This window comes from Odocoileus virginianus, chromosome 16 (genome assembly GCF_023699985.2).
Source record: "Odocoileus virginianus isolate 20LAN1187 ecotype Illinois chromosome 16, Ovbor_1.2, whole genome shotgun sequence".
In the NCBI taxonomy this organism is placed as follows: Eukaryota; Metazoa; Chordata; class Mammalia; order Artiodactyla; family Cervidae; genus Odocoileus; species Odocoileus virginianus.
In genome coordinates, this window is record NC_069689.1 from 31,280,952 (window position 1) to 31,306,800 (window position 25,849).

The window sequence follows — 25,849 nt, forward strand, 5'->3', positions numbered from 1 at the left end:
CACTTCAGTGATTCAAGAACTTCCTGATGCAAAATACATTTACCTTGGGAGAGGTGCTACAGATTTCATCACATCCTTAAAGGCATCTAGTGCTAAGTCGCTTCAGTCATGTCTGACTCTTTGCAACCCCATGGACTGTAACCCGCTAGGCTCCTCTGTCCATGGGACTCTCCAGGCAAAAATACTGGAGTGCGTTGCCATGCCCTCCTCCATGGACTCTCCACAACCCAGGGATCGAACCCACGTCTCTTATGTCTCCTGCATTGGCAGGTGGATTCTTTACCACTAGTGCCACCTGGGAAGCCCCTATGGGCATCTATGATGCCCCAAGTGAAACAAATCACTGGTAAAATTATGGAAGGGCCTTATTCTACAGAAGATACAACAATGAGTTTTAAAAAACAAGAGAAGTTTCTTACTTGAAAGATGTCAATGTTTATGGGTTTAGAATAGACAAAAAGAACTTCCTGTCGCTAATTCAGTTCAGTTCAGTTCAGTGGCTCAGTCGTGTTTGACTCTTTGCAACCCCATGAATCACAGCACGCCAGGCCTCCCTGTCCATCACCAACTCCTGGAGTTTACTCAAACTCATGCCCATCGAGTCAGTGATGCCATCCAGCCATCTCATCCTCTGTCACCCCCTTCTCCTCCTGCCCCCAATCCCTCCCAGCATCAAGGTCTTTTCCAATGAGTCAACTCTTCACATAAGGTGGCCAAAGTATTGGAGTTTCAGCTTCAGCATCAGTCCTTCCAATAAACACCCAGGACTGATCTCCTTGAGGATGGACTGGTTGGATCTCCTTGCAGTCCAAGGGACTCTCAAGAGTCTTCTCCAACAGCACCCTCTAAATTTTTGCTTTTGTTACTTCATGTTTAGATATTGATAAAAGATTCTTAAAGCTGAATTATATCAGCAGGCTGAATAAACTAGTGAACCTACAAAGTATTTTTCTCTATTATTATTTATACTTTGACTCTTTAGACCATAACGAGGCTGGATAGATTTCAGGAATTGTTTGGCTTAACACATAGCTACAGGCAAATTCATAGCCAAGTTATCCCAGATGGGGGAACTGCTTCTGTTTAAGTATCTGGAGCTCTCCCATCCCGTTAGTAATGTTTGCCTGTGTCAGAGTGGGAACTCCTGAATTTGAGGATTTTCAAGGAGTCATTCTCAGCACAGTATTAACGTAACAGAGATTCTTTATCTGCCTGTGTTTCCCAGACCAGGATGTTCCACCACGCCCTGAGAGGTAGGACATCATCATGTATGTGGATAAATACTCTAGAAATGACAGTGCTGCTGGTGGGCATTTAAGAATAGAGTATAAAATGGAATGGTCCCATCCAAGGGACAGGAGGTAAGGAGGCAACCCCATGAGTCCTTCCTTCTCTCATTTCCCTGATTACATTATCTCCTTTTGCCCTACTGCGCTATACCTAGGAAGTTCCCCCAGACCTAGACCTACTCAAGGAGGTAGAATATTGATGCACTGCAACTGAAAGGAGAGGCCCATTATGTGAAGATACATGGCCAACAGTGAGACTTAAACAACAAGGAAGCCCCCAAGGCTTAAAAAGTGGCTGGTCTAGATGGTGGCTCAGATGATAAAGAATCCATCTACAAGGCGGGAGACCTGGGTTCGATCCCTGGGTGGGGAAGATCCCCTGGAGAAGGGAATGGTTACCCACTCTAGTATTCTTGCCTAGAGAATTCTGTGGACAGAGGAGCCTGGCAGGCTACAGTCCATGGGGTCGCAAAGAGTTGGACATGACTGAGTGACTAACACTTTCATGCCGTTGGATAACACAGCAAATGGAGACAGAGACAAGGAATGTCAGCTCACAGCAGGGAAACTTCTTTGGAGGAGAGAGGGCAACTTCCCTAAGCCTGGGGTGTGGAAGCAATTCCAGTTTATATACCACTGTCAACCTGACTTAGCAGATACAGGTTGGCACTTCTTTGGCTAGAATTTTTGACCATGGCTATATGAGTGGGTATCATATACCCTAGAAAGAAAGGTAATTCTCTGTAAACTGGTGCTGTGGAATCTGCTGAGATACTAAGGGAAGGTCTTAATCAAGCAAGAGGTTTTTCTTTTAAAAATGTGCATTTATTTTTCCTTTGTTGAGGTCCATTTTGTGCCGAGCCCTTCTTTGGACTTCACGTGTTAAGCACTGAAATGGAGCAGTGAACAGACAGGGCTCTGGAGCCTAAAGGCACGGATCAATCCTGACGCCTCAGGAGCTACTTAAGATCTATAAGAATGAATATGGGCAAAGCATCGAAGCTCTGCAAGTCTCAGCTTCACCACCTGCAAAATAGGCATGCTAAGCGAATGGAAACTTTGAACAATGCCTGGCACAGAGGAAGTTTTTCTATGAAGTTGTGGGGATTAGGTAAAATCAGTACAAAATGGCATGGTCCCTGCCAGTCTTCAGTAAGTGGTGCTTATGTTACCGTTATTACTCTCAGTGACAACAATGATGACACTGAAGAGTTACGGAGAAAGTCAGAACAGCCCACGTGCCAAGGTCATAGGAAGAAATGGAGGAAAATGTAGTGACCTGCACTGAGCAAGGCTTAACATCTTGAATCTTTAACTAAGGGGAAAGAAATAAGCAAACAATGGTAATAAATTAGGGAGAATATTGGGAGTATGGAGAAATTATCATCGCTGTTTCTTTTTATTTGTGTTTATTGTGTGGTGGTGGGGGTGATTACCAGTTTTATTTGAATGTTTTATAAGCTGTTAGATTTATTTACTGAGAATGAACAGATAAATAGGGATGTTATTCAGCTGTGTCATGTCACGGCTTCTCATCAGCTCTTCTACTCACTTCCAGACAAGGTTAATTAATGAGGGAAGTTCACTGTGGAGGAGGAGGGGGAGAGCTGGATCTGCTGGGTGATTCATCTTATTGGGGGAACAGTGGATGAAGCAACTCTCATGTGAGCAGTGCTGGGGAGGGAAGTCAGCACTGGATGGAGACTCGCAGGATACGTTGAGAAAGATGGTACTGTCAGAGGACTGTGATCACTTTAACACGATATAATTCATCTTTTTTATTTTTGTAAATTATGAAAATATGTTAACACATTAACAGGGGACTTGGAAAATACAAACAAAGTTACATATAGTTCCACTGTGTTTTACAGTTGTTATAAGTCGATAAACTAAGATTTTTAGTTGGCGTTTCACTATGAAACTCTCAGAAATTAATGGAAGGTACAGAGCAGTAGAAGATTAGAGTAAACCTGAAAAGCATTATCAACCAATTTGACACAATTAAGATTTATACAATTTTCACACAATAGTAGGATACAAGTTCCCATAGACTATAAACTAGGAGACCCTGGAACGTAATCAGAGACCTAAGACCAGGTGCAGAAGTTTCATGGTCTAAAAGTATTGAAATCATACAGAGTCTGTTCTCATTACTGTGGAATTATGTTAGCGATCAATATCAAAAGATATTAGAAAATGACCCACATATTTTCAAGTGCAGTGTGACATTTGCCAGGAGAGATCTTTGACTATGATTACTTTAACATGATAGAATTTGATAGAAACTGGAACAGCTTCTAAATCTCTTCTAATCCTGGATGTTCAAGGTTGTATTTTTAATATGTTGTTTCCCTTCTTAGAGCAAGGTGTCTTAATCCTAAACCAGAGGAGCTCCAGAAACATTCGTCTTCTATTTATGTTTTCATGGAGGGCTCTTTCCATTCACCTCTCATAGGTGACATGTCACTCAAGGAGGCCTTCAGTGAGCCTATCGAACATGGTCCCCATCAGCCACTCCCTCACATCACCTTGCTTTACTCTTTGCCTAAAAGAGTGTGGCCTTGTGGCTAAGCGCAGGAGATGTAGACCCAGGCTGCCAGAGCTAACACCCCAGCCTTGTCCCTCCCAGTGTGTGACCTGGGGTGTGTAATTAACCTCTTGAGGCTTAGTTTCTTCATCTGTAAAATGGAAGCGATGAAAATACTTCCCTCTTGGACAGTCGCAAAGACATACAAACTGTCTCACACTCAGCATACTGTAGTGAGCACAAATGTTAGCTACTGTTTTAGCCTTCATTGCTCTCTGCAATCACTTTCTTTATTTACTTACGGTGGTCTTTTTCCTTGCTGCTTGTTAGCAGTTACCAGGGACTTTCTGTCGTTCAGTGCTGAGTTTAGGATCTCAGATAGGCTCCACAAATATATTTATGTATTTGTTAAAATAATGAACGAATATTCTATCAGTATTTAAGAAATTTCAGATCATGTAGCAAAACAGCTTGCCTGAGCTGCCCGAATGACAGGACAGACCAACAGAACCCAAGCCGCTTAGTTTCTTGCCTGGACTGAAGCTCAAACTATTTCTCTGTGTTGTTATTATTTTTACCATACCTCCCACTTTGTGGCAAAGCTAAGATGCTGCAAAGTTTTATAATCTCTAGTTTGTTGTATGAACGTAATGATAATTTTCTGTTGGTTTTCAAACAAGTTATCTAATGATACTGAATTATACTAGATATTGCTTTCACAAAATACACCTCACCCCTTCCACCCTTCTTTCCTTCTGGGATATGCCTGGTACAAACCAGTACAAACTGGGAAAGATGAACTGACATGGAGAAAAGTTGGCATACCAATAATGCATCTTTCTTGCATTAACATGACAATAATCGCTACATCTAATAGTTTGCCTATAGAATTTCAAACTGGCTGAGACTACACAGTTAACAACTAATAAATGCATAGTGTTTCAGTGAGGCAGGAAAATACAAAATTGGATAAGATAGTCTGTTTTCTGTCCTCCAACTTACCCCTTTATCACAGGACCACAAATCGCTCTGTAGGTGGAGCTAATGCACTTGGTGCTGCTCAAGTACCTACCTCTCCCTTGCCTTGATCCCTGGTAAAAATTAAGGGTGTTCCCAATGTGCCCTTTGGGCTGTGGGAGAGCCCATCTAAAGATTGTCCCTAGAAAGACCTGCTTTGCCCCTGCTTTATTTTTTTAGAGAAGAATTAATATCAAAGAAAATGTCTGATTCTGACTTTTCTGTAGCTGCTCCTGTCCTGATGACTTATATAAGGTTTTCAAAGCCTGATGAGAATGATTGTTACTATCCCTGGCAAGGCTAGAACAATGACCCACAAGAACTGGGCTACTGGAAGCTCTAGACTCTCCAATGGGAAGAGGTCACACTGGCGACAGCCACAGTGCATTCCATTTGTTTGCCATCCTCCTATAATAAATACTGTTTGAGAGATTGGTTAGCGTGTTGTAAAATTGATAAGATTCAGGTTGCCAAAGGCATTTCATGAATTTCATAGGTCTTAATTTATGTTGCTATGGTAACTGAAATGTTGGAATTTCCCAAGATTAGAGCTTTTATATTCTTAACTTTAGAATGGTAAAATAATGTAGATTATGACTCTGGACTTGGTGTTTGCTCTTGTGTGAAACATATTTTCTGTATGTGGAGTGTCCTATCTATGCTAAGGTGTGAATGAATGTTCAGCCACTGTAATTTCAAAATTAGGATTTCTGACATCCAACCTGATTTTCTTATCTACACGTATGAATCTTGATGGCCAGGATTTTTTTTTTTTTTTCCCAAATGGACAGTCTTTAAAGAGAAAGAGGGAATTGGAAGGGGGAGATGGGAGAAGTAGAACTTTTAGAGTAGTAGTTCTAGAATAGTCATCTTAAGGACTGATGTGAATTTGGCTCACCTTCTCCATCAAAGTGAATTTCTAGCATGTGCTGAAGCACTTGATGCATTATTAACATGTGTTTTAAGAAAAGACACTCTGTTGAAGCATTTAGTGAGCCAGCACTGTCTGAAGTGAGAACGTGAGATATAATGAGTCCCCTGCCTTGAGACAGGAAGATAACTGAGAACCCTGTGTGCTGCTCAGAATCACATGATTTGATCATGTGGACCCAAAGCAGCTGGGACATGCAAGGCAAATGACCTAGGATGGACCCGAGACAGGAGTCTCACCCCTGCTGGAACCCAGCTTACCTTATATCCTGATGATTTGATGTGCACGCCGCGTTTGGTCAGAGTAGATTTCATTCGGATGAAAAAGGAACGCTCAAGGGTGTTGTCAGTGGTGAGCAGACTGGGGCTGGTTGATTCCACTGAAGAATATAAAAATACATACACATGATTTAGATCTCTACATAGCCCCTTTCAGCTACTGCTCAGGTGCAATCCTTGAGTTCACTAAAAATAAATGACTGATGGGTGCTAAGAGCGTAGTAATCAATTTATCTCATTTAGAAAATGTTTACTTTGCAGGAAATAAAAAAGGAGAATTAATGTATCCCAAGAAACTCCATTCTGGTTCGAGCAAGAGCTTTTCAGGTCTTTTTAGGTTTCAGCAGCCATCCAAGTGGGGTCTGATAGTAATTGTAGCATATCATGAGGCTTGGCTGGCGCACATGGAGAGAACAGTCACAAAAAAGAAGGACCCCAGAGATTTATGGGATCAACCAAGACTCAGGTGGAGATGCTTCTGATCAGAGTCAGGACGACTTGCTTTTTGTTCTCCCTGCAAATCCCTTCTTGGATCTGTTGCTTGCTGGGGAGTTCTGAGCATCATGACACCACCAAGACTGGGGCAGCCATACCCTGGCCAGTGTTCTTGCCCTTCTATTTTCCTTCATTATGGGGAATAAGAGGCCTGAATTCTTCTCAACCGACTGGAGATAGAGGGCCGAGAATGGGCTATACGGATAAAAACAAAAACGACTCCCAAGATCAGCTTGCTCTTGCTGTCACTAGTGGCAGCTTATCCCCAGCCCAGAATAGAAAACATCCTCTGTGTTTCTACCTCTTTGCTTCTGAGAAAATCATAGTTTCTTCTCTTAAGACAGCTCCTCTTTCCCTTTCAATGTATTTAAGATTAAGCAGAGTATGTTTTGACTTATAAAACTTAAAATGGTAGTTTTCATTCTTGGTGATCTAAAACCACCTTTATGCAGGTCAGGAGGCAATGCAAATCTATTTTCTTTAGAAATAAGGTTCTATGGTATTTTATACATTTAAGTATTTTCCTGAAGAGAAGTTAACTTGGGGGTTTTAAAGCCTAAAAAGACTCCAATTTTGCTCTTCTAAAATATACTTTAAAGCTTTTCTTATTATTCTAAAGTTAAAAAATTTCAACAACAAAACATTTTGAGCAGCTCTATAAGAACACTAATTTTCTCTAGGATGAAGATCAAGAAATATGTGTAATAAAGAGATTTAAGAATTAAGTAGGTGAGAAAATAGCTATTAAAAAACAAAGAAAAAATAGGCAAAACAAGCTTTTCAATTTCAAATTATGAAACTTATTCCATATAGTTCTAAGGGGAAGAAACATCTATTTTTTAATATTAAATTTGATGCTCTGATGAAAGAAGAGTGAGATAATAAGAGAAGCCTTACTATTTGTGGTTGGGGGCTTGTATCATTCTTGCCTTCACCTGACTATATTTTCCTATATTTATGGCATTTCTATTCTGGGGTGATGGAACCAGTGACAAGTGTCCCTTCTTATGTGTCTCTCTCAAGATTTTCATCTTTTTTTTTGTCTTAGCACGGATCTGATGTCATTTTAAATGTACAGCTTTTTATCACTCGAGGGAAAAGCAGAGCCATGTTATATTTAGTACTTTCATTTCTTCTGATTAAATATGAATTACTATGAAATTTTTCTCATCATCTAACACGCCATAATACGCCAACAGCTTTTTAATACACTATATAAGCACAAACTTCTGCTCTAAGAGTTTAATTTGCCCCTCTAATCCAATCACATCAACCTTATTTCTCTTATCAGAGATTCCCATTTTGAATTAAATGAGCTCATTAGTTTTAATCAAAAGCAGAGAGATCAAAACTTAAACGTAAATGCTTTAGATCAGAACTGTCAGTCAGCCGTGCAGTTCTATTTTACTAAAACACAAGATCAGAGACCCTTAGAACCAATTTTTCTCGTAAGGGATGCCGAGAGCTTGAAGATGCTATGTCCCCCCCCCCCCCTTTTTTTTCCTTCCTCCCAAGGACAGATTATACATTTAAGGTTAGACTTAATTTATAGCAGTTTTTCATCCTGGTGGAAATGGAAAAGTATGCCAATCTACTAGGGTCCCTTTCACATTTATTGGCCCCGGTCCTCAGAGACTTGAACTAACATGAAGCCATCAGAATCCACATCACAAACTCAGCTTTCAGAATTCAGCTCTGTTCAGTGAGATTGTGTTTGCAACAGCCGAGGAAAAAATGCAACTTCCCAGAAAAGTGAACTGTGTTTTAGGGCTGAGGTCCAAGAAACCCTGACCCAGGAAGGAAGGAACCACATAACTGTAGAAAGGCAAATAATTAGGCATCATTAGAAATTGTTATCATTTTCAGTACATGGAACTTTCACAGGTAAACATTTAGTGGATACTTTAGAGACCCCAGCAAGGGTGGTTCCCCTTAGGGGATGAAATGGGAGACACAAGCTCTACATGAGCTATGGAGGTGAACATTGCATCCTGCTCTGGCTGGGCAGTGAACACAGCACTCCCCTGCCCCATGGGTTAGATCGTCAATATATATAGGAGCAGAAGGAAATGGCAACTCACTTGTCTGGATTCTTCCCTGGAGAATCTCCATGGACAGAGGAGCCTGGTGGGCTACAGCCCATGGGGTTGCAAAGAGTTGGACATGACTGAGCGATTGAGAATATATAGGAGCAGCCTTCATTAAAACCAGGACAACTGGTGTGAGAGGAATTTTGAGGTCAGATTTTGCCCCAGTGAAATCTAGATTGAAAAGCGAAATAATAACTGCTCCTTACACTTTATTTCAAGAGCATGGGGGTATGGTGCGAAGGGCAGTGAGGGAGAAGGAGAGAAGACAACTTAGAAAAGATAAAGATATCTTTAATTTCTGATAAAGATTTCTGCTTTAACATGGCTTTCTGAGGACAGGGGCAGAAGTAACCTGCCACACTGGCCCTTTCAGAGGCCACCTAAGAAACTAATCCCCAGTACACAGGTACCATGGCCACATGACCCCAAGGGCTGGCAAATGTGCTCTGGTTATCCCAGCTCTAACAGGGATGTCTCTCATGTAAAGAGACGTAATCTGCATGTGACAGACAAGAGCAGCAGTTTTAGAAGAGAAGTTTCTAAGGGTCTCAGGTGAGAAGCATGGATTTTGATGAACATTCTACTGGGAGAGAACCAAGGGAGCATGGCCTTGGTGACGTGTGACATGACCGTAGCATGGAATAGAGAAAGGATGTGTGTGTGTGTGTGTGTGTGTGTGTGTGTTTTGGGTGGATATGAAGAGAGGACGACGTAATGAGAAAAGTATCCTTAAGACTGGTGCTCTGTAAAGACTGTGGAACCAATCTATGTCAAAAAAGCATTTTAGAGAGCTTTCCAGATATCACAGGCTTTTCTGTCAACTTTTTAAGACAGGCCAGGATCGCTGCATGATCTGATAAAAAAAGAAAAATTGAGATTCAGAGAAGTTATATTTGCTGCCTGAGACATAGGAGAAATTGATGGGTAAAACTGGATTAAGTGGTCAAAGCCCAGATATGGCCCGTTGTGACCTATGAATTATAAACAAGGAACTGAAAAAAGAAAACAAGACCCACACAGATGAAAGCTAGATAAAGAAATAGACTCTCTTGCTGACTCTCAAGGGCCTCAACTTTTAAATAAATCTAAATGATCTCAGCTCTTGAAATGTCAGTTTCAGCATATTTTGTGAAATTTACAGAACAATTTATAGCAAAAGTTGTAATAATTTTTACGTTGGCAAATGCCACCGTAATGTGAAAGCATATCTGTGTTATTCCCCCTCTGTTGATGATTCCCTAACTGGTACTGTAGTTGCTCCATCCTTAGCATGAAGAGGCAGGAAGCAGTGGCGAGGGGGGAGGGAAGGAGAAGATGGCTGGGAACCATCCTGTTCTCTCTGACCAATCCAAGATCCAGGTGTTTGCTGAGCACTTTTGGGACCCTCCTTGGGGTTCCTGCAAGAGGGTGAGGCCAAGGCATAAAGACAGCCTTTCTTTTTAGCATACTTCAAATGTTTGCTGTGCAATACTAGGGTCAGAGCCCTCAACTGCTATGAAATCATGATGGAAGTGAGAAAGAAAATTAGGTTTTGAGACAACTCTGTTACTCCTTAAGTGTGAGCAAAGTATTTTTCCTTTTAAAGGAGAAGTGGAATTGGACTGAGTGGTTAAGATACGAAGTTAAATATACTCTCCCCCCACTTCACTGCTTAATTGAATCTTCTCCTTTTTGAGATATTCTGGGCAAAGTGCAAACAACCAAAATGACCTTCATAAGACTAGGGAAGAGATGTTGGGCCATTTCACAGTTCTCTTGATAAAGTCAAACTTTCCTTGGCGTGTGCTGTTACCTTTGTTAGATACTATGTATGACTTGGTCATAACAGGTAGCATGGCTTCCTTGTTGCTGCCTCATTCACTCTAAAAGAAATGTGTACTTTAGGACTTTAGGACTTTAGAATGTGACTGGTTATTTCTTTTCTTGCAAAAGGTTCCCTGCACTTCCTCTGCCAGCTGGAAATTAGGTTTGATCATGTGACTTTCTGTGGCCAAAAGAATATGAACAAAATTCATGTATTGCTTTCAGGTGGAATTTCCTAGAAGAGCTGGTCACAAGGTCCTACTTTCTCTTTCTCACTGCTGTGTTGATTATCAACATTTCAGATGCTGGCTGCTCTATTGACCTAGGTCTTGGAATGAGGACAATAGGGGGCAGAACCTTTAGCCCATCTTCATAGAAATAAATCTTTTGTTGTAATTTGGGGATTGCTTTTTATTGCAGCTTAACTTAGTCCATACTGACTGATGAAAATATCAAATCTTTACCATTATATAAAAATACATGCTGTCCAAGTCTCCCAGGTAGTCAGTGACAGAGCACATAGACATGACTTATTTGTCCCACTCCAAAGTTCAGGATGTGGTCAATATACTGTTCTTACATTTATTTATATCCTCATTTTATCTCTTATGCTAGGGCAGCAAGGTGGAGACAGGTCTAACTTTGATTCTCTATAGCACATAGGGAATATATATATATATATATATATATAATTTATATATATTTAATATATTCAATAACTAATATTCATTAAATATTGACATTAATCTAATAAGATCTTCCCAACTTAGTAGTAGGGCTTCCCTGGTGATTCAGACAGTAGAGAATCTGCCTGCAATATGGGAGACCTGGGTTTGATCCCTGGGTCAGGAAGGTCCCCTGGAGGAGGAAATGGCAACCCATCCTAGTATTCTTACCTGGAGAATCCCATGGACAGAGGAGCTGGCCAGGCTATAGTCCATGGTGTTGCAAAGAGTCAGATACGACTGAGCGACTAACACTTTCAACTTCATAGTAGGTCAGTGGTAAAAATAGTATGTCAATGGTAAAAATAAGTCTTTTCTCACAGAAATTGTCCCCAGCAGATTTTATGTTTACCTAGGATGACAACTGTGGTAATTTAAAACTGCTACAAATTCTTCAATAGCCCTTCAGAAAGATGGAGCCTGCTTTCTCTCCCTTTGACTGTGGGCTAGACTTGGTGACTTACTTCAGATAAATAGCATGTGGCATTCTTGGTGATGTATGGCTTGGTCATGACAGGCAGCATGGCTTCCCTGTTGCCACCTCATTCACTCTAACAGGAACCAGCTGCCATATTGTGAGGACACTTGAGCAGTCCTCTGGGGAGATCAGTGTGGAGAGGAACCGAGGCGTCCTCCTCACAGTCAGGTGAGTGAGCTTAGATGTGGGCCTTCCTCCCCAAGTCAAGTCTTCAGATGACTATGCTCTGACTGATATCTCCATGGCAACCTCATGAAAGACCCTGAGCTTGAACTACCCAGACAAGCTGTTACTGGATTCCTGACTTACAGAAACTATGTGAGATATCTTAGCTTTAAAAAAAAAAGTCTGTAAGTATTTGGGGTGATTTGTTATGCAAAGATAGATAATATAATTCCCACGTGGAACCTTTTTTTTGGAAAAATCATGACCTTGTTTTGAAATGTGACAACATGCACATGGGTAAAACTCGTGATTTTGCGAAGGAATGCATTGCCCAGAGTACATGGTGAATGCACATATGTAAGGAAAGCTACCTGTAATGCTGATTTTTATAAGTGGGGTCTATGTTTTCAAAGCTAAATGTTCAACTGATTTTTTTTTTTAATGTGCAATTTGCAAAAGGTGCTATCAACAGTATCATCTGCAAGACTGTGATATCTTGAAAGGCAGGCTTGACATCTTGCTTATATTTAGTTGTATCCATTCCCTGCCCTTCTCCAGCCCCCTTCATCCCCCCAAGTACCTAGGATTACATTTTAGGTAAATAGACACTCAGTTTGCATGTTGAATAAAGTAACATTCTGATGCTTTCTTTCAGGAAGAATTAGTCTTTGCCCCTGCCCTTTATTCTCTCACACCAAACATCTTGTCCCAGGAAGCCTTTATTTTATTTTATTTTTTGTGTGGAGAGGAAATCATTATGTCCTCTTTTTGTATTCATCTCTAAGGAAGCATTTTCTGCTAAGTGTTATTTTGAGAGTCATGGACCAGTGGGTTTGGTAGGCAAAAAAGGATTGGCCTGATTTTGCCTAGAATTAGAGAAAACTTTGTTCTCTGTCTTTAGAGAGCTGGTCATCCCACTGGCCCATCCTCTACCATGTGCCAGCGCAATTTTGAAGGGGGTGATGGGCATCTGTAGACTACATATAGATGCTCAGCCACTGGTGGGGAGACAATGCCCACTATTTCTTGAGGACCCAGGCTGTACTAGCTTTTGGACATCAGGTAAATGCAACTGCAGCCGCCATCCTCTGGTTCAGCCACCAGCTCTCTCAGCTTCAGCGCTTGCTTGGGAGTATGACGGAAAAGCCATATTTATTGAAGTCTCATTAGGGCTGGTTCCTGCTCCCACTCAGTTGTGAGTCTTTAGCTTTGTTTAGAAACTTATGAATCATTAACTGAAACTCTAGAGCATAGCTGTGAAAATAATTGTGGCTCAATAATGATGCAATAAACTTCTTTCAAAGTAACATTAAAAATAATCCGCCAAAAAAAAAAAGAAGAGGAGGAAAACAATAATAATCTGCGAACCCATGCCACCTGTCAGCATGGGCTCCCCGGCAGTATCTGCCTGCCTGGGATGAGAATCGGAATGCATGAGGTTGGCATTCAGGCTTCCTGCGCCTGGCAGGGGTTGCTACTTGGGGAGGCTGTCCCCCGAGGGAGAGGAGCGCGTTCAGCTGCCGCCTGCTGCTCCACAGTTGGTGTTTGGATGATACCACTCCGGGGAAATACACACAGTGTCAGAGTCAAGCTGCTACCAGTGGGTGTTTCTGTACACAACTCCTAAGCATCAGGAAAGTTCAAGGGGAAAAACTGGGGATTGTAAAGATAGCCTTTGAGAGTATACGACATCCGGCGTGACCCGTTCGGCAGCAGGCTGTGTGCTCTAAAGCACCTGCCATCTGAATACTGCAGGCGATGGTTTTAAATCTTCCTGGAGACTCCCTATAAATGTTGCCACTTGAGGGATCCATTCTGGGAGAAAAATATAGCACATCCTCCCGGGATGCCTCTTGGATTCCATTACCAGTATTGCGTATGGGATCGAGTGTGGCAATGCTTTTATCATGACTATAAAGTGGTTACGAGCCAATTCCTCATATAAAACATACTCAGTAATGTTGAAGCTTTTTTTTTCCTTTTCTGTTTCCTTCTTTTATTTCCTTCCTTTCTCTCTTTCCTTCTTCTTCTTCTTCTTCTTCTTCTTTTTTTTTTAATGACAAACACGATGTCAGACAAAGGGCATCAGGACTTGGTCTTTGTAGTACAAAACAAAATAACAATACATAAACACCTTTGTGAAGGCAGCTTGAAACCCCATGTTTTCTATTAAAAAGTCATGTTCAATCTTCACTGTTGATAGAACCGAATAGCTAACACAGAGAACACTGTATATCAGAAAGGTCAATAGTTATTATGAGCTACAAATATATTTTTTTCCATCCTTCAGGCTGTTTAGCGCATATCACAGCATGAGCAGCTGTCTTCTTTAATGCTTTTAAAATTAGAATCCCAAAGAGGAAGAAAAAATTATGGTTGCAATGATTGCTCTTTGCTTTTGTAAGTTTACTTTAATATACTATTTCATATACATGAATCTTCTGTGCAGCCTATCCATGGGGCAGTAACCGGTTGCCAGTATCGAGCTGAACTGCCATGTTTATTTTCTTAGCATTCTGGCCAAATCTCCATCTCAGGCACAGATGTTGTCGACATACCATATTTTCAAAAGGAGTCATATAGAGGAGTCTGGTTACAGAGACACTTGCAAACACACACATATGCATTCTGCCTTTTCATTGCTTTAAAGCTCTGTGACTAACTACAACAATGCCATGTGATGAGAAACAGTTATGCAGCACTGGGTGAAAAATCAGGCAGTGATTCAAACCACGGATGCACAAAGTATCACTCTCCACCTGTAGGGGAATGGATTGAGGGCCCCTTACAGGTTGTTAAAGGTTGATCTTTTGCCTGTGCCTGGAACTCCTGGCCCTTACTAGGCATACAGCCCTAAAGACAGTGAGTGTTTTAAATAGCACATACTGGATGTTATAGCTCGCTCAGTCTTTGTTCAGTTATTTACAGTAAATACATAATGAGGATCTATAATGAGCTGGGATAGTTTATAACAACGTTTTCATTTGAGAGGAGGAGAAAATATATAATAGTTTCTGGTAGTAATTAATGCGGTATAAAGAAGAGTGATGCAGGGTAAGGCGCTGGCGCGTGATGAGAACCACGTTTTGGTCATGTGGCACAGGAGACTAAGTCACATGGGTATTGGTAAATCGCCATACCTCTGGGCTCATGATTTGAGTTGCAACTTCATCACTAAATAGCTTTACAGAAAACTGTTATTTGGATAGATATGCACCAGTGCTGATAAAATTCTAGAAATGTTACCTTTGGACTTTAGTACAAAATTAAAATAAGTGATGTGCTAAGGATGAAAATTTAACCTGTAGGAAACTAAGGGAGGAGTTACTAAGAACTGGACAGAGAGTCGAGCCTCCAAGATGAATGTATTGGCACTGTCATTTCTTTGGGGATCTCTAGAGAGAGCAGCTTCGCTAGAAAAGTGGGATAAAGGTTGAGTAAATACGTGATATACTTCTCTTTGGTGAATATTGGTGATGAAAATAAAGAGATCTGAGTATGTTTATTGATTGAGAGGACTGAGTTTAAAGTTGTCTGTATTAGAAATGGTAATTGAAGAATTTAAATCCTAAAGGATATTGTATTAGTAACAGAGAAAGAGAGGTGAGCCTCTGAAATGGGGGGAAGAAAAACAGCATGAGAGTTGAGGTGGTGGGGGAAAAGGAGAGAGGGGAGGGAGAGAGGGGAAGGTGATGGGAACAGGGTTGAACACTTAATAGAGTAAAGGTCGTTTGTGGAGATGAAGTATGAGAAGGAGAGGATTTTAAGAGTTAAAAAAAAAAAAAAGCTGTGGAGCAGCCCATGTAGGCAAAGCAAGTAGGATCAATAGAAAATACGTAATAAGATTACACAGCAGTTAGAAATTGCATGGCTCAAATTTAAGCACACTGGTTTTCTAGGGGGCCCTGATGATAATGGCTTTGTAAATTTTTCTAGGCCATGCTCAACAGGGGCCTTTTGCCAGAGATGGGAGCAGACACAATGGGAATGAGAGAAGGACTCCAGAGGGTTAAGAGACAAACGTGTAGGAGGGAGTGATGAAATGGGGAAGAGGGGAGAACGAGGGGAAAGGGATGGTACTATGGGTGAGGCAGCTAGTAAAGGGTGCTTTGTTCCCAGAATGATTTGTGAGAATGCTGTTTGTTGCTTTTAAACAAGTTCATGTTCTATATCTCTATTTTTCCTATGTTCATAGAAAATCTGGAAGATAATGTGAAAGTATAAATGAGAAAAAAAATATGCAGTTACCTTATCACCCAGGAACTATTAACAATAATATGTTTTGTTGTTCCCTAATTTACTATTTATATATATATTTATTTCAAAATTAGGATCATACCTGAGTATCTCTCACATTTTTTAATGTTAGAAGTCATTGCTCACTCTGTGATAATAGCTGGGCTTTTATTAGACACTGTTTGGGGAATAAAAGGATGTTGGGGCTCCAGTGGTCTTGGCTGTAAGGCAGCTTTAAAATTAAGTAGTGATAGTATCTGCATGTGTCCATATCAGTACATCACTTTCAAACACTATTTTTCCTGACTGTGTAATGTTCCATTGCATGGTGCTGAATTTCTTGGAGATTAGTCTTCCTTCAACTTATTTTTTTCATTTATTTTTATTAGTTGGAGGCTAATTACTTTACAATATTGTAGTGGTTTTTGCCATACATTGACATGAATCAGCCATGGATTTACATGCGTTCCCCATCCCGATCATGTCTTTGGGTAGATTTCTAGAAGAAGTATTACCGGGTCAAAGAGCATAAGTTTTTTTTTTTTTAAAGCTAACACGTATGATTTGTTTTTCAAAAAAGTTGTGGTGTCTATCAGTTTATATGTTTATCAGCAATATTTGATGTTCATATTAATTGCCATCTTAATATTTTTAGTAGTTGATAAAAAATATTAAATTAGAAGATATCCTAAAAAGCATTATGTAAAAACATCTCATGTGTTTAATTTGCATTTTTGTTTCTAATGATGTTGAATCATGTTTTAATACTTGCCATTTGAATTTTTTTTAGTGATTCATGTATTTATGTCCTCTATTTTCCACTTGAGTTTTATTATCATATCAATTTTAATGATACGTGTGTGTGTGTGTGTGTGTGTGTACACACACACACATATAGGGTTTCCCAGGTGATTCTATGGTAAAGAATTCACCTGTGAATGCAGAAGACATGGGTTCAATCCCTGGATCGGGATGATCCCCTGGAGAAGGAAATGGCAACCCACTCTAGTATTTTTGCCTGGGAAATCCCATGGACAGGGAAACCTGTCTGGCTACAGTCCATGGGGTTGCAAAAGAGTTGGACACGACTTAGTGACTAGTCAACTAGTCACTAGTGTCCAACTCTTTTGCGATCATATATATATATTAAGGATACTACGTCTGCCACATTTCTTGCAAATATTTCCCCATTTTTTTGCCTTTTACTTCTTTTTATGGTGTTCACTGATACAAAAATGTTTTAAAATTTTATATAGAGAAGTCTATACATTTTTCCCTTTGAAACTTTTGTTGCTCTCATACCTTAGAAAGCTTTTCCTCTGTTTTTTCTAACAGATACTTGGCATTTTAAAAACGAAGCATGGTTAAAGGTCAAGGAATGGCTGTGCCAATAGACAGCTGAAGGTAAGTCAGGAAATGAGTTTGTTGAGCTTGGGCAGTCAAGGAGATGTGTGTGGAACTGTCACCCCTCCTGGAAACTCTGATGCTGGCATCTGTGGCCTCCTAGTGGAGATGGCTGGACAGACCTCAGAGCACAAGCCTTCGCCACTGAGGTCGGTCAATGAAAGGTGTGGGCATCACCGATGGAGAGCAGCACTGAGAACAGGTAAGGAATGCTGGTTTTTTTTGTTGTTGTTGTTGTTTGTTTTAATGTGCTGATATTGGGGGACATTGTAGGGAAGAGGCAGTGGGTGCACCAGGTGATAACCACTGCTCTTTCACGTTGGGAGAGTCAGAAGCAGAGGAATGAATCACAGCCTCTGTTCAGAGCGAGTTCCGAGTAGTGGGCTTCAAGGAAGAAATGTTTCAATAAAAGTGAATAGGCAAAAGTGGGATTCGTGGAAAAGATGGTGGCAATTGATGTTTGTTCCTAATGAAGTTTCTCAGATAAAAATACAGGACACCTGGCAAAATGTGAATTTTAGATAAACAATGACTGTTTTTTGGTGCTTGGCAAAGAATCCACCTGCCAATTCAGGATGTGGGTTCGATCCCTGGGTTGGGAAGATCCCCCGGACGGGGGAGTGGCAACCTACTCCCGTATTCTTGCCTGGAGAATCCCCATGGGCAGAGGAACCTGGTGGACTACAGTCCATGGGGTCCCAAAGATTTGGACGCAACTGAGCATAGCACAGCACAAATATTGCATGGACATGTCAAATTCAACTGGGAATCCTGTATTTTTATGTGTTAACTCTGGCATCCCTGCTCACGGAAGAATGAGATTCTATGTGGCACTGAGGAAAGGGTTGGTGTGACAGGCACCTGGTTAGCAGGAAACAAGATGAAGGCATTCAGGAAATTGGCTTGGGACACAGAAAATGTTCAGAATGGCTGGAACTTTCTCACTGGAGAGTGTTAGAGAGGCAAGCAATAACTGAAAGTCTGTGTGAATATTGGCACGATGGCATGGCTTTTAAAATTTGCCTCCTCAGTTATGGGGTCCAGCACAATGACCGATTTTTATTTTCCCACGTGAACGTGTGTGTTCTGGGGATAGAGCCTGGCTGACAGGTCTCCGCAACTGTCTCCCGAGGCAGTGTCTTCTGCTAATTTATTATTGTTTATCATACAGGAATTTGACAAGGCAGCTAGAATTTGTTGATTTTATTATGGCTTTATTTCAGCACATCCTGAAGTGGTTATTTTTCAAAATGTTTTCAGTCTGACGTACTGTATTAAATCCATCATCAATAAAGGATTGAGGTTTATTTATTGGAGACTATTCTTAGTAACATTATTTTACAATAATTTAGAGGAGCCAGAAATAGGAGATAACCTGATAATTATCTATATCTGTTATTTTGCTAACAGATATCTATTTTTGACATCATCAGTTAAGCAAAGTTTCCTTTCTCTTATGATCACAGCATGTTTCAAAGACCACTGCTCCATCTCAGGACCCAAACAAAATCCTCTAATCCCCTGGCAGAAGTAACACTGCTTTGCTCCCAGGAAGACAGGGCTGGATCCCTATGGTCTTGGTCAGCTAAGATACATGTAGGCCTCATAGTGAATGTGCAGGCATCATTCCCATATCTGAATTTGATGATAAGTCATTTGTATATTGTTTTCAAGGCTACACACAGTCTTCCCAAGTGGTGGGGATAAAAAAAAGCAGTCATTTTCTAATGATTGTATTTATAATGTTTGCAATTAGCTCTGCTATAGAATTACCCTTTTCCTTTCAAGTTGAAAATATAAAGGCTATTTATTGCTAAGGGTGATGGTGAAATTGGGTGCAAGTAGCCTTTTCTCAAACTGGGTGCAAAGCAAATGTGTTGATACTACTTAACTGTCCTCTTCCCAGCTTTGCATATAACTCTCTAATGATGTACTTGGCATTTTTAACATCAACACTTTAGCACTGTATCAGATGGTATGTGAGTCTAAACGGTATATTCTATAATGCCAAATGATTGTTTTAAAGACTGGCACCACATATTTCTTGTTGCCTGGTAGCAGAACACTCTGCCTGCATTCATCGTCATTGGTTTGCGGCTCACCCGTATCATGTCAGGGACCCCGGGTGTTTATGGATGCCTGTGCTCTAGGTCTTCAATTACTTGAATTTACATGAGAGTAGGCTGTCCTTTGCCCACTTTGCTATTTTATTATTGCATTGATTTCTAATAAACTCCATATGCATGTCATAGCAAACACCCTTTTCCAACAACACAAGAGATGTCTACACATGGACATCACCAGATGGTCATTACCGAAATCAGATTGATTATATGTTTTGCAGCTAAAGATGGAGAAGCTCTATATAGTCAGCAAAAACAAGACCAGGAGCTGACTGTGGCTCAGATCATAAACTCCTTATTGCAAAATTCAGACTTAAGTTGAAGAAAATAGGGAAAACCACTAGACCATTCAGGTATGACCTAAATCAGATCCCTTATGATTATATAGTGGAAGTGACAAATAGATTCAAGGGATTAGATCTAATAGACAGAGTGCCTAAAGAACTATGACGGAGGTTCATGACATTGTACAGGAGGCAGTGATCAAGACCATCCGCAAGAAAAAGAAATGCAAAAAGGCAAAATGGCTGCCTGATGAGGTCTTACAAATATCTGAGAAAAGAAGAGAAGTGAAAAGCAAAGGAGAAAAGGAAAGATATACCAATTGAATGCAGAGTTCCAAAGAATAGCAAGGAGAGATGAGAAAGCCTTCCTCAGTTATCAATGCAAATAAACAGAGGAAACAATAGAAGGGAAGGATGAGAGATCTCTTCAAGAAAATTAGAGATACCAAGGGGACATTTCAATCAAAGATGAGCACAATAAAGGACAGAAATGGTATGGACCTAACAGAAGCAGAAGATAATAAGAAGAGGTGGCAAGACACAGAAGGACTATACAAAAAAGATCTTCATGACCCAGATAACCATGATAGTATGATCACTCAGCTAGAGCCAGACATCCTGGAATGCGAAGTCAAGTGGGCCTTAGGAAGCTTCACTACAAACAAAACTAGTGGAGGTGATGGAATTCCAGTTGAGTTATTTCAGATCCTAAAAGATGATGCTATGAAAGTGCTACAGTCAATATGCCAGCAAATCTGGAAAACTCAGCAGTGGCCACAGGACTGGAAAAGGTCAGTTTTCATTCCAATCCCAAAGAAAGGCAATGCCAAAGAATGTTCAAATTACCGCACAATTGCACTCATCTCACACTCTAGGAAAGTAATACTAAAACTTCTCCAACCAAGGCTTCAACAGTACATGAACTGTGAGCTTCCATATGTTCGAGCTGGATTTAGAAAAGGCAGAGAAACCAGAGATCAAATTGCCAACATCTGCTAGATCATTGAAGAAGCAAGAGAGTTTCAGAAAAACATCTACTTCTGCTTTTTTCACTACGCCAAAGCCTTTGACTGTGCAGATCACAACAAACTAGAAAATTCTAAAAGAGATGGGAATACCAGACCACCTGATCTATGTCCTGAAAAATCTGTATGCAGGTCAAGAAGCAACAGTTAGAACTGGACCTGGAACAACAGACTGGTTCCAAACTGGGAAAGGAGTATGTCAAGGTTGTATATTGTCACCCTGCTTATTTAACTTAAATACAGAGTACATCATGAGAAACGCTGGGTTGGAGGAAGCATAAGCTGGAATCAAGATTTCTGGGAGAAATATCAATAACCTCAGATATGTTGATAACACCACCCTTATGGCAGACAGCAAAGAAGAACTAAAGAGCCTCTTGATGAAAGTGAAAGAGAAGAGTGAAAAAAGTTGGCTTAAAACTCAACATTCAAAAAATGAAGATCATGGCATCTGGTCCCATCACTTCATGACAAATAGATGGGGAAACAGTGGAAACAGTGAGAGACTTAATTTTGGGGGGCTCCAAAATCACTGCAGGTGGTGACTACAGCACTGAAATTAAAAGACGCTTGCTCCTTGGAAGAAAAGCTATGGCCAACCTAGAGAGCATATTAAAAAGCAGAGACATTACTTTGCCAACAAAGGTCCATCTAGTCAAGGCTATGGTTTTTCCAGTGGTCATGTATGGATGTGAGAGTTGGACTATAAAGAAAGCTGAGCACCGCAGAATTGATGCTTTTGAATGGTGGTGTTGGAGAAGACTCTTGAGAGTCCCTTGGATTGCAAGGAGATCCACCCAGTCCATCCTAAAGGAAATCAGTCCTGAATATTCACTGAAAGACTGATGCTGAAACTGAAACTCCAATACTTTGGCCACCTGATGTGAAGAACCGACTCACTGGAAAAGACCCTGATGCTGGAAAATATTGAAGGTGGGAGGAGAAGGGGACGACAGAGGATGAGATGGTTGGATGGCATCACCGACTCAATGGACATGAGTTTGAGTAAACTTTGGGAGTTGGTGATGGACAGGCAAGTCTGGAGTGCTGCAGTCTTTGGGGTCTCAAAGAGTCGGACATGACTGAGTGACTAAACTAAACTGTATGTTATTAGTAAAGTTCTTGGTGTTTTTTTTTTTTTTTTAAACTGCTTGAGAACCTGCATTTTAGCAATGACATAGAGGTTCAGATCATAAACCTGGGGAAAATGCCCCTCTTGTGATGCCTATTGTCATATGTGACTCAGAGATAGGACTTGCATTCTTCAGTTTCTGCCTTAATCACTTTAGGTACAAGCAGACCAAATACAGCCAAATCAGTTTCCCTGGAATAGCAAATGATTTCTACATAAACCACTTGTGATTGAGCATTCTTTTTATTCTGTAGAGAAGCTTTAGAATATTTTCCACTCATTGTCCAAATAATGCACAAGTATTGTAATGACTGCCTGGTATTAACTGTTTACATGGGAGATAATATTGCCTTTACTTTCTTCTGGTAAGTGTTGTATATCATTCTTTGGTGCTAAAATCCTGGGATATTCTTTAAATTATAGACATCTAATACTTGACAGGCTAGCTTATACCAAAAATGGGAACTTAAATATAGAAAACCAATCTAGAAAGGTCTTTATTCTAAAAGCTATGTATTGCCCTTCAAAGTTTTTGTTTTTGTTGACATTAATAACCAACATCTACAATCCTTTCTCCAAAAGTGGAATGCCTCTCCCCAACCAGGTAAAATAGCAGTGTGTATAGGAATAATTTAGGGGAAGACAGAAGGAGTCTTAGAGGGGAAACAAGGGCAAAGAAGAAATGATCTTTCTGCCAAGAGAATTAGTTTACTTTAGAAAGAATATTCTCTTACACAATTAAAAGCTTGACATTTTAGGAGATGCCTATTAGTCCGAAAACATAAAATTATCAATAACAACCCTTGCTATTTTGACAATTATTTTCTTTTCTCTTTTTGGCTTGTTGGAGAAGAAAGAAAGCATTTAGATACATGCAGAACATGTAAGTAATCTCAGTAAGATGATATTCTTGGGATTTTCCATATTTATATATTTTTTTTCCTACATTGTATTTTCACTACCCAAGAGCCCGGGCTGTTATTTTTTTCCCAAAGTCTGAAGATCACCCCATGGATTAACAAATGATTGAGGATTCTCTCTTAAAAGACTCTTTAAAAAACTGTCAGAATCAGCCTGAGACAAAGATTTATTATGAACTATTTAAAGGGCTTAATATATGTATCCCCAATGAGCCCTTGGAGCAAACTAAAAAGGAAGAGTGGAATTCTCAAAGAATAGGACAAATCTCCAATGCCCCACTTTCTTCACACCGTGATTACTGTTTACTCAAAGGATAAAATGCCTAACCTGTCACACAAAGTCTTCAGAAGCCACAGGCCTGCTGACGTACAGTGAAAACAAAACAATGAAGACCGACACTCATGTGCTTGAGAAAGGCAGCTGTAATTTACTTCCTAACTTGTTCGCTAACACACTAATGTGGCTACATCTTGTCGCCAGGGCTGATCCCTGACCCACACAGCAATCAAACAACTACCAGAGTGTCGGCTGTCACAGAAGCTGGGACCATCACCTTAATTATACGTTTCTGGATAACAAACCCTCCCTTAATGAGCAACTTTTCTCCACCATGCATCCCCGCTCACCCCTTCTGTCCTTGAAAAGGCCCATTGTAGATCACTGTGGTTGGAATTTGTGAAGCATATTCATAAGTAGTCTTCCTAACAGGTAATAAATACTACCTGAGCACGCTGTTTGCTTTATGAGAATGCCAAGATATAATTAAAATTATAGGCTTGCACTCATGGGAGGCTCTGGAGAAGAATCACTCAAGACCGAAGGGAAACTTTTCAGTGAACTTAGAACCACGTTTTTTCTCTTTTCATATCTGTAATATAATAATAATTTTTATTGTCAGGAATATTTTATTTTCTTTGGGATTTATATTCGGTAATGAGATTGCCCACCCCCCTGCCACCCCCTCTTAATTGTACTAGTGTTCCTTCTTCTAGACATGAGATTTCTTTATTTTCCTTTCATTTTAACATCCCCTAGTTCTGCTCTGATCCTCTGACAATGCCCTAACAGTTAACACAGGCATATAGGAGGGTCTTACAGGGAGGTTTTATAGATACAGTCATCCCTGGGATCCATGGGGGATTGGTTGGAGGAACCCCTCCTCCTCCTCCAAGGAACACCACACCCAGGGATGCTGAAGTCCCTTATATAAAATGTCAGAGTGCAGTCAGCCCTTGGTATCCAAGGCTTCTCTCCATGGTTGGTGGAAACCATGGCTGTGGAACCTGCAGATATGGAGGGCTGACTACTTGGAGGAGAGGTAGTGCCTCTCTATGGCAAAAGGACCTTTAGTATTGAGAACAAACAGCCAAGACAATCTTAAATATAAAGATTTACTTCCCTATGTCACTAGTTCAGTGCTAGGTTGGGACTGGTCCATCAGTGAGGCTAATGGCATAGATTATTGACTCAGTGCAGAAAGAGAAAGGACCTGGAGACCAGATTTGCTGGTTCTACTTTGATTTTATTTTACTCTCTTTAATACTTTGATTCTTTTTCTTTTCCCTTCATATGGGTAGATACGCTTTCTCTGTAAAACAGCTTTAGTAATGTTTGATAAGATACACAGTAGGATGTGTAGTGTTTAGAGAACTCAATTGCAGTCACTTTAAATTGCCACGTACAGTGGGACACATGGAACAATCCATGTAAATCATATCACTTGACCCATGATGAGCCCTCAGTAAATGTCAGTTTTTATGATTGTAGTTGGTGTTGCTGACATCTCTGCAGGCTGTTTCAAATGTCTGTGTTTAGGATTATTGGGTGGATCAAGGAACAGGGATGGACAGAAATGCTCAGTAGTCCCCCAGGTCCCAGAGCAGGGGATCCTGAACTGAAATCACAACAGTGGTGCCCTTGGGCAGGATGACGCCACAACACGGAGAGCAGCAGGGTCATGGGGAAGTGGGGCAATGCCTTAGAATTCCAAAGCTTGAGTTCTAGGTTTGGCTTAGCAACCGAGTAGCTCTATAGTCTTAAATCAGTCATGTATCTCTCCTCCACCTACACCTTATACCGCTGAAGCTCACAGTATTATAACAGGAGGTTGCTAGAAGAATGAAATAAATCCACATGAAGGAAAAGCTTGATTAATGTTAAGTTAAATTTGAGCAGCAAGCATTGTTGTGTACTTGTGAGGTTATCTGGTGCTGAAACATCAAATGTAAACCTGACTAATATCAGAAAGAAAGCAAAGTACCTCTATACATGTTACTATTTTGTTCTAAAAATTCATGTATTCACCAACATTTCCGGTTGTGCTATTATCATTAACATGACTTTGGGTAAAAGATTTCTAGGGTGATAAATTTCTGAAATGGATAGGTATCATGAACCTGACTGAGACATGGTAAGAAAGTTTTACAGTCACTGGTTTTACTAGAAAATGCTACGGAATAAATGTGAACAGGAGAAAATGCAAATGCAAAAGAGGAGAGGAGAGAATTAAACAGGGAATAAAAATGAGGAGGAAGAAAGATGGAGGGTAGTAAGAAAGAAATTGGAGAGAAAGGTCTGAAAAGATGAAGGCAAAGGACTCAGAGAATGAGAAAAACACAAATTACACAGACAAGCAACAGTAAAAGACACAAAACAGGAACTTTGGAATATTGAGGGAAAGAAAGGGAGAAAAGAGTGGAAGGAAAAGGAATGCTATTCTTACAACTCAAAGCTGCTTTGAGTTTGCAAACCAGCTGCTGGTTCTCTGTTTCATGTGCTAATGACCTTGCTTTCCCCAGGCCTAAAAAACTGAAGAAGCATGCATTTACTCATATTTGGAGTTTTTAAAAAATAAATATAATCATTACAAAAGCAGGTAGCCCAACATTTGCAACATTATAATTTTAAATCCACACGCTGGGTGAGA

The 25,849-nt window shown here is 40.4% G+C and overlaps 1 protein-coding gene across 9 annotated transcripts in view; it reads right to left on the minus strand.

Annotated features, from left to right (window-relative positions):
• The window catches only part of NPAS3 (neuronal PAS domain protein 3), a 927,606-nt gene that overhangs the window by 63,234 nt on the left and 838,523 nt on the right, over window positions 1-25,849 (minus strand). For all 9 annotated transcript variants that reach the window (XM_070478040.1, XM_070478042.1, XM_070478039.1 and 6 more), the window contains one exon: window positions 6,025-6,143. In XM_070478040.1, coding sequence (XP_070334141.1) covers window positions 6,025-6,143 — 119 coding nt within the window. The remainder of the gene's footprint in view (window positions 1-6,024; window positions 6,144-25,849) is intronic.